The 9,368-nt window shown below is 49.7% G+C and overlaps 1 protein-coding gene across 6 annotated transcripts in view; it reads right to left on the bottom strand.

Moving 5' to 3' along the window:
* The window catches only part of CUNH4orf50 (chromosome unknown C4orf50 homolog), a 120,129-nt gene that overhangs the window by 59,422 nt on the left and 51,339 nt on the right, over window positions 1-9,368 (bottom strand). For all 6 annotated transcript variants that reach the window (XM_037742219.1, XM_037742222.1, XM_037742218.1 and 3 more), the window contains 2 exons: window positions 5,610-5,658; window positions 3,503-3,624 (listed from right to left, as the gene is read on the bottom strand). In XM_037742219.1, coding sequence (XP_037598147.1) covers window positions 3,503-3,624; window positions 5,610-5,658 — 171 coding nt within the window. The remainder of the gene's footprint in view (window positions 1-3,502; window positions 3,625-5,609; window positions 5,659-9,368) is intronic.

Genomic DNA, 9,368 nt, shown 5'->3' with positions numbered 1-9,368 from the left:
CGGTGGTGCAATCTTGGCTCACTGCAACCTCCACCTCCCGGGTTCAAGCAATTCTCCTGCCTCAGCCTCCCAAGTAGCTGGGACTACAGGCCAAGCCATCAAGCCCAGCCATTTTTTGTATTTTTAGTAGAGATGGGGTTTCACCATGTTGGCCAGGATAGTCTCGATCTCTTGACCTCATGATCTGCCCACCTCGGCCTCCCAGTGTGCTGGGATTACAGGCGTGAGCCACCGCGTCCGGCCTATTAAGTTCTTATGATGCATCATTCCAAGTGCTTTCCATGTATTGATTCATTGCAACTTTACAAACTACCAAGGAGACAAGTGCTATTCTTATTATTCCATCATACAGGTGAAGCAATGGAAGCCCAGAGAGGTTAAGTGATGTGCCCAAGGCCACGCAGCTAATAGGAGCCTGCTGCAAGATTTGAACCCTGGCCGCATGGCTCTCAAGCCTGCCTGATTCCACACCACAGTGACAGGTGAACCCAGGGATATAGTGTTGGTCTTCAGTAGGTTAGTGGTAGAATGAGGCTAATGTCACAGAGGGCTGAACATCTCCTCATTCACTAAAGGTTTGTCAGCCTTTTCAGGACATGTTTGTGTGCTCTTAAAGCTTTCTTCTCGTTTTTTTTTTTTTGCTAAGCCCAACCACACAGTAATAGAATTGGGTGGCAGGTGACAAATTTAGTTACTGCCCTTCAAAACTCCATGACCTAATTTTCCTTGTAGGTCACTAATCCCCTGGTGTCATTATTTAACAAGTTTGTTTTCATCATGGGAAGCTCTTCCCCAAAACCAGCCCAGATATGTGGCTTGCAGTCTGTTTTTGCCCAGGGCTCATGACGAGCAGACAGAACCAAGACTGCGGTGAAAAGGCAGTGTGGGGAACCAGGAGCAGGTGCCGTGCACCTTCCAGAGAAGGAGCCTGATGGCCCCTGTCTCCAGCTAACTACTCACCCAACAAGAGCTTCCGAAGGCTTCCTGTGGGCAGGTGCTGTGTAAAGCATGGGAAAAACATTTACACTGACATTCTGCCACCTTACTGCAAAGAAACAGAAGTCCTCTACGGACTTGAAATGATTTCCAACAGAGGACGGGTTTTCAGTCCAGTGGCATTCTGTGTTTGTGGTGATAACTTTGAAGAAAATTGAAGAACACTTGAGAAACTTGGAACCACAGGAGTGTTAAGATGCATTTTTGGTTTATTCGTTCATGCAATGTTACTCCACCTATTTCCCCAAAAGCTTTGCTACAGGTTTCTGGCCAGTATCACTGACAGCAGACATTGGAGGGTTTGTTTTCACATTGAGCTCCAGATTGGAACTTCGAGGCAGGGAGAAGGGACTGCTCCTCTCTCCCCAACCCCTCCCCATCCAGGCCATGCACCATCTGGCCACACAGTGATGGGAGGGCCAGCTCTGGAGCCAGGCAGCCCAGATTGGGAGCCCAGCCCTGCTGCTTGCCAGCTGGGTGACCGTTGCCTCCTCAGTGCCTCGCCTTTTCTCACAGGTGAAGGGGGGCTGACGCTGATTTCTATTTGGTGGGCCCTTTGTAGTTCTGGATGAGCCCATGCCAGTGCAGTAAGATTTGGGTGTGAGTGTTTTCTGTTTCACTGCTGATGCCATCATCGACATCACTGTCCTCTTCTAGTCCCCTGAGTCCCCCCTCTACCTCCTCATACTTTATGCTCCAGCGACGTTGCTTGCCACACCTCCAAATGCCTCATGGACACTCACCCTCCCATCTCTGCAAGGGCCCCCTCCCCCTCCTTCTCCTTCTCCTTCTCCTTCTCCTTCTCCTTCTCCTTCTCCTTCTCCTTCTCCTTCTCCTTCTCTGATGGAGTCTCACGCTGTCACCCAGGCCGGAATGCAGATGCATGATCTTGGCTCACTACAACCTCCACCTCCTGGGTTCAAGCAATTCTCCTGCCTCAGCCCCCTGTGTAGCTGAGACTACAGGCACGCAGCACAATGCCCAGCTAATGTTTACATTTTTACTAGAGACGGGGTTTCCCCATGTTAGCCAACTAGTCTTAGACTCCTGACCTCAAGTGATCTGCCTGTCTCTGCCCCTCAAAGGGCTGGGATTACAGGCATGAGCCACCACACTCGGCCTGCCTAGAATATCTTCTACCTGCTGCTGATAAGGTAGATCAAAATAAAAAATTAAAGGTAATTCTCCGAGGAACGACCAATGCTTTGTTTTTGTTACTAGATAAGAAGTCATTTAAAATGAAATTTACCAGTCTGAAAAAACAGTTTAAGGTCAATGACAATAGCTATCATTTTTTGAATACCTCCCTATTTTTGATTCTAGGCACTATAATAAATACTTCATATGCATGATGTCATTGAATTGTCCCAACAAGCCTGAGAGGTAAATAGTGTTGTCTCTTCAATCTTTTAGATAAAATAAATTAATGTAATCATGGAGGCAGGAAAGAAGCCATGGGGATAACAGAAGGGAAAGAAAAATACAATCGGCTGGAATAAAATGAGTAAGAGCAGTTTTCCTTCTGAGTAATGGCTGCTTTCTCCTTTTTTCCGTGAGCGGCTCTGATGCGCCAGGCACACACTCAGCTCTGCTGCCTCAATTCTCCCCCTCACGGTAGCAGGCAGACAGCCCCATTTCACAGGTGAGAGTTACGTACAGGCAGACTAAGTACTTGGCCAACACCACACCGAACTATAAAGGCGTAGGGCTGGGACTTGAACTCAGAGCTGCCAGATCCCAAAGCTCATAAGTCAAGTCAGTTTTCTCTGGGAAGACAGAGGGGAGTGCTGCTCTGGAAATGACGGATGAGGGTCTTTGGGACCAAGCCTGTAGGATGTGCAACCAGAAAAGCTGTGGGTAAATGGAACAGAACATTTGTCTGAAGCCATCTGAGAGCTACCAAGGCTGTGAGGACTTGTGGGACCAAAATTTCCTCCAGCAAAGTGAGCAGGGCACTTGGGGGACGTATTTCCCCTTGAGGGGAAGGCAGGGTCTGTGCAGAAAAGAGCCAGCTGAGGGGGTGAAAAGCTAAGGAGAGCACTGAGCAGCCTCTTGGAGCCAACAGGGGAAAGGGCTCTGAAATACTCTACAGGCTTTTATGCGCTAGGAGTGAGCGTGAACAGACCTGCTGAGCACTGGAATTCCTCATCGGCTCAGCCCTGGTGACCTGCCCTGGTCAGAACAAAGGAAATCCTCTGTGATGGAGACATTGTCAGGCCTCAGATTATGTCATCAAGGTTTCATACATGATCTCCAGCACACACTAAAAGTCACCAGACCTAGGACGTGCGATCTGACCAGAAACAAACATTAAAATCAGATAACAGAAGGAGACTGAGGGTGAAACGGGGCGGGGGTGCTGCTGGGGAGTTGGTTGTGTTCTGTTTCTTGACCTGGCGGTGTCCTTCTGAGTATATAATGCCCGGATAATTTGGTAAGCTCTAAGCGTGTTATACTTTCAATAACCAAGTTCATTTAGGAAATAAGGTGACAGGTGCCTTCTCACCTTCCGAGAATCCAGTTGGGCTGTCTGTGCTGGCCACTCAGGCTCGGGAACAGGCCAGGACTCTGAAGACAATGGGCTTTGGTGGACACTGTCCATTTCAGGATTCAAGAGGTATGTCTGAGCTGGAAGGGAAAATTCTCAGTCAAGCCTCCGCCCAGGATCCTAGGTGAAAAGTCTACAAGACTCTGGTCTCTGTCATAACCTTCTTCACCCTCTAGCCGTTCCCAGATCATTCCCAGACCCCACTCCCCGGGGCAGAGGCCCCGTCAGATGCCTTTGAGCTCTCCAGGCCCCTCATCCACACGCCTCTGATGGTGCTGTCATGATCTTGGGGCATCCCAGAAAACTACCTGCCTGCCTGACCTTCCCCTACCTGGCTGCAAGCTCATTCCACGCAGGGACTGCCACCTTGGCAAGCCGGCTTATCTCCATAAGCCCAGCAACCCCTATGTGAGATCTGGCACGTGGCGGCCCTCCAGAAATATCCAGTGAAAAATAACCCAATCGGTCTAGTACATTTCCTTCTTTGAAAGGAGACAAAGCTGAGCCAGAGAGGGGAGGGCCCTTGCCTGGGGCCACAGGTAGAAAATGAGTGGCAGCAGCAGTGCAGCCAGGATCTGCGCCTCTCCAACTGCGAGGACAGGCGCCAAGTCAGGCTGTAGGGAGAGAAGGTGAAGGTAGAGCAGCACAGGCCATCCTGAGGCATCAAGGGCTGAGAACAGCTCTCTCTGCTCCTGTGCTGACATCCTGCTCTGTGCCAGAGGCCAGACGTTCCAGAGGAAGGTCATATTATCCTTCTCTTAAAAGCATGTATGGCTCAGAGAGGTTAATGAATGCATCTAAGACCACACAGCTGGCAAGAATAGAATCTAGTAATAAGAACCACCAGATGAACAGATCTCAATAGCACCTTGTCGGTCTTAAAGGCAACACCCTCCAGACTTCCTTCACTTTCTTACGGAGCACCTGACCTGAACACAACACTAAACAAATCCTTAGGAGTCCCGTCACACCCCCATGCTGAGGGTACTTAGCTGTGCTTAAAAAAGGCCCAGTCAAATACCACCTGTTCCCCCAAAACTATTGAAATAAAAATAAAAGTAATACAAGGCCCAGGAAAACTCTGTCTGGTCAGGTAGTGGCTTAATTTTCTTTTTAATAATGAAAATAGGCCTGGCACGGTGGCTCACACCCGTAATCCCAGCACTTTGGGAGGCCGAGGCTGGCGGATCACTTGAGGTCAGGAGTTCAAGACCAACCTGGCCAACATGGAGTAATCCCATCCCTACAAAAATACAAAACTTAGCTGGGCGTGATGGTGGGTGCCTGCAATCCCAGCTACTTGGGAAGCTGACGTGGGAGAATTGCTTGAACCCAGGAGGCAGAAGCTGCAGTGAGCCAAGATCATGCCATTGCACTCCAGCCTGGGAGACAGAGTATATATAAATATAAATAAATAAATATAAATAAATAAAATAATATATAAATAAAAATAAATATAAATAAAAAATAACAGAGCAAAAAAAAAAGCACTCTCCATCTCTCTGGTAACCACGGCTGGTATTTTAGTTGCTGTTCTAGCCTAAATTGCAAATCGGACACAGACGTGCACGTGGAATTATACAGTTATGATCATATGAAACACTCCATATCCTAACAGTTTTAAACTTAGCAGAACATGGTAATTTCCATGCTGTTGCACGGCGTTTGTCAGGACGATTTTAATGACTATGTTGTATTTCACTGATTGTATGGGTTCATTAACAATATTGAGGGTTTCCCCCAATGTTTCACTATTGTAAAGGCACTGGTAGGAACACGCCCGTCCACAGAGCTTTCACATACAGAATTATTTACTTAGGATGAGTTTCTGGGAGTAAAACTCTAGCACTGAGGAATTTGAACGTCTGTATGTTTCCAGTATGTTCTCTCATTGTGAAATAAGAAGGTGATGCCACGTAGGAAGGAGGGAGAAGTGGGTCCCATTCGTTTTCATAGCATGAACGTGACAGTGGGCATCTCCCCACCGGCCCACCTGTCACAGTGTCCTGCTGGCCTGGACTTTGTCTGAGCACACAGACTTTTCCTGATTGAAAATCACACTGACCTCTTAGAGCTGCTGTCATCTCAGACTTGACGTCCAGGTCGTGGCTCGTCTGCAAGAAAAGACATCTCGGCAGTTATTCTGCATGGTACTAGAGGGACAGCCTTGCACAGAGGACGGCAATTGGGCCAAGCAGGGCCATCACCCCTCCCTGAAAAAGCTGCAGTCTGTGGAGGACCAGCTCTGCCTGTGTGCGTGAAGACCTCCCTCCTCCTCTCTCCAGGTTGCTCAAAGGAGAACAGGAATTGGTTTTGCTCTTAGGAAACACAGGCACACACACAAAAAATGATTTTGTTTCCTTTTCTCAAGTTAAAGCTCCAAATGGAGGCAGTAATAAAAGTGTTTTAGAAACTGCTATTTTTTAAAAAAAAAAAATTAATCAGGACATCTGGTGCTCCAGTGTCTCCCCTGGGGTCCCGGATTCAATCACCCAGGAATTCAGGTTGAGCTTGAACCTGAGTACACCACCTGCACCACCGCACAGACCAGCGTCCTCCTGGTCCCGCAGTGCACAGGGCAGGTGGGAAGTGAGACGGCAATGATCATTCAAGATCATTCAACTGGTTGGCCCGGAGGCCCCCGAGTGACTAAGCAAGAGCAACTGCTGGATCTTCAAGGCAGATTTGAGTTGTTTTCAGACCGGCAGTCTGGATCTTGCTTCCTCTTGGGTGTTCTGATGGGGCAGGGGCCGGTGTGCAGTGCTGCTGTGATAAGTGTCTTCCCTGTCTCCACTTCTAACACCTGGTCACGCTCATCCTCCAGGTATAGGAGGCCATCTCTATGCCTGGAAGGGCCCTGCCCTCGCTATCTGTCTCCAACGAACTTCTACGTAGATGTCAAGGCCGAAATTCAGATGTCGCCTCCTCTGTGAAGTCTTCCCTGACTCCACCTGGCAGAGTTCAGCCACCTGCCTCTCACACAGCGCCTCCTGTGCTGCAGTGACACCTGGGCTCTGTGAGCGTCCCTCTAACCTGGATTGACTGGTGCAGTGCCTAATCCCCAGGGACTTGGGTTATGACTCAGCCTCTTCTGGTAGTAACTGGACCACACCGGCACTCCTGGGGGCCTTTGCTACCAGGCACAATGCCTGCTCCTGAACTGTGCTCTTAGAAGACTTTGCTGTAGTCCCTATCAACACTGTTGTGTCTGCAAGCACCACGGACTTTCCCACCCCCGTGCCTGTGCCCACACAGGCCTCACAGCCTTGAGACCTTCATTCCATCCTTCCAACTGTTAAATCCTGCTTTTCATCCTTCAAGGCCTTGCCTGAGTGCTTCCTACTTGTGGGAAGTAGAAAAGTTCCTCTCTCAAGTTTCCTTTCTTGTTAAAGAATATGTGTGCTAATAACTCCTTGTTAAGCCATATCCTGTGCAGCTGTGAGACATGCCGCGCTTATAGGCCCATAGTACATTCTATATCCTTGTACCAAGATATCTGTGCTGGACATGCTCACAGGCATGTCCCAGGTCTCCATTGCTTTTACCTGTTAAGAAAAGTTTTAAGTTGATATCCAATCGGGTTTTATTTTAGATTGTGAGGTCTGACTCCAGCCAATGGAGATCAGACACAGTAGTAAGGACAACCCCAAGTGCATAAGGAATAAATGTGTTTGTTTTTTCTTTGTTCATTGTACTCTTGCTGCAAGACAGCTAGTGAGGACACCCTTCTTGCACTTCGGGAAGTAAAAATTGCATTGCTGAAAGATCCTTTGTCTCAGTGCTGATTTTTCTTTGTGGCACGGAGCATCTGTTTCCAACACTATTCCAGAGAGCATATCCCCCAATGAGTCTCTCTCCTCTCTCCTTATTTCCAGTGCTTCAGATGAATGCCTTTTATTACCCCTGGGTTTAGAGTCAGGTGTCTTCTCATTACATAGAGGCTCCTTCAATTGGAGAATGAGGTTTTGTTCGCCTTCGTGGAGGGTACACTGGCAGAGTAGCCTAAAGTGCACTAAGCTGACTTCTGGGTGGCCCTGCATTTGGTATGTGACTGAGGTGAAAGGACCCCTTTCGGCTTCCAGCTCCTCGATTGTCCCATCGGCCTGGGGGGCTGCAGAGATGGGCCTTCTCAGGGTAAGTCCTGGCTCTGCCACTTGCTGGTTCCATGATCCTGGCCAAGTCAGTTCAATTCTCTGAGCCTCACCGTCTCCATCTGCAGAACGGAAATACAGTACCAATATGTTCTTTGCAGGGTTCTGCCAGAATGAGATGAGAAGGAACATCTACTAAATGCCAGCGGCAGAGAGTAGGGGACAGATGAAGACGTGCGCTAAGCTCTCTCAAGCCCTGCCTCTCTCCCCACGCAAACTTTTAGGGGAATATTCTACATTTTATAAAAGGCAGGAGTAAAAGAGAAAGAAATTGCCCAGATCCTTGGAGGCCTGAGCTTGGGGATTGCTGATTTAATGAATTGGGGGAGTTCAGGGCTGTGAGGGACAATTCTTCGATTGTCTGAATATGACAGCTCCTTCTTTAGACCTGCTTCCTTTTCCAAAGGCCACATCTAGATCTCACTGACAAATACCCAGAGGAAAGTGGGAGGTGTCAGGAGGAAGAAGAAGCCGCAGGGCGAGAGGAGGTAAAATTAGCATCTTCTTTACTAGGTCACCTACCTCTTTGCCCCGACCGACCAGATGACTCTCCCCTGCTAGTGACCAAGGCCCCTTGCTGCTCCCAGGGGAACAAAACTGAGGTTTTGCTTGAAGGTGCCCCAAATGCTGCTGGGTGCCTGCGTGTGACAGGTGCTGTGCCAGGCATTTGACATGGAGTCTTATTCAAACCTCACAGAGCCCCACGGGGGACAGCAGCCCCCACCTGGCCTAAGACGACAGGTGGCTCAGGCAGGCGAAGGGCAAGTGCCAAGTTCATGAGATGGGTCATTATTTAGAATCAGGGTGTCATTGTCTGCAGGTGAATCCCTGTGCCCAGGGAGAGGACAGAAGGCAACCCCTTTAGGAGCACAGGAAGCTCAGGAGTTCTCTGTTCTCTGATGGGACCTTACATCTGTGGAGTGGACCCCAGGCCAGACCCCAGGGGTGGGCAGGAGAGCCAGCTGCCACCTTAGCCAGTGCTGTGTCCCAGGAGAGCCCAGGCACCCCTCTTCTCCTCGCCTTTGGTACCTGGACCTCTGCCTCCAAAGTCTCAGGGGTGGGGTAGGGGGACCATGTCACCAAATACAATGTGTCTCATTTCGGGCTTGTGAATATCAACAGCCTAGATCCAGGCAAAACACAGGGAAAAACAAAGCAAAATAAAACCAAACCCTGGAGCTAGGGATCAGGGGAGGATTGGAGAGGGAGCACAACAGGCCCAAGAAGGTGCCCTGAGCCCCGCTCACTCCAGGCGTAGCGGGGGACAAGGTGGAATTAAGAACTCCAGAGAGGTTTTAGGAGTCTGAGAATGGCAGGAGCCTGCCTTCCCCGAGGGCCCATCTCCAGCTAACACCAGGAGGAGCAAGGCTCGTGTTCCTAGCAGAAGGAAGAGTGACCTCTGCCATGGCCAGGCTGACCACATAAGATTCCCCCCACCGCAGAGCAGGCACCCGAGCTGGAGAGAACCAGCAGAGCAGGAGGAAGGAAGCCAGGGCAGATGCAAGGGTGACCGACGGACGCCAGTGACCTGGACAGCACAACAGCAGATGCCAGCACAGATGGCGGTACCCATGGCCCCCAGTCCATCGCCACATGCCTGCAGAAAGAGCACTGGGGCCAAACCGTCTGAGGCTCCATTTCCACTGCCCACCCAAACCAGGGTGAGAAAAGGA

The sequence above is a fragment of the Cebus imitator genome, unplaced genomic scaffold (genome assembly GCF_001604975.1).
Source record: "Cebus imitator isolate Cc_AM_T3 unplaced genomic scaffold, Cebus_imitator-1.0 Scaffold117, whole genome shotgun sequence".
NCBI classification, from domain to species: domain Eukaryota; kingdom Metazoa; phylum Chordata; class Mammalia; order Primates; family Cebidae; genus Cebus; species Cebus imitator.
The sequence above is the reverse complement of the archived record's forward strand: the minus strand, read 5'-3'. Positions and strand labels throughout refer to the sequence as shown.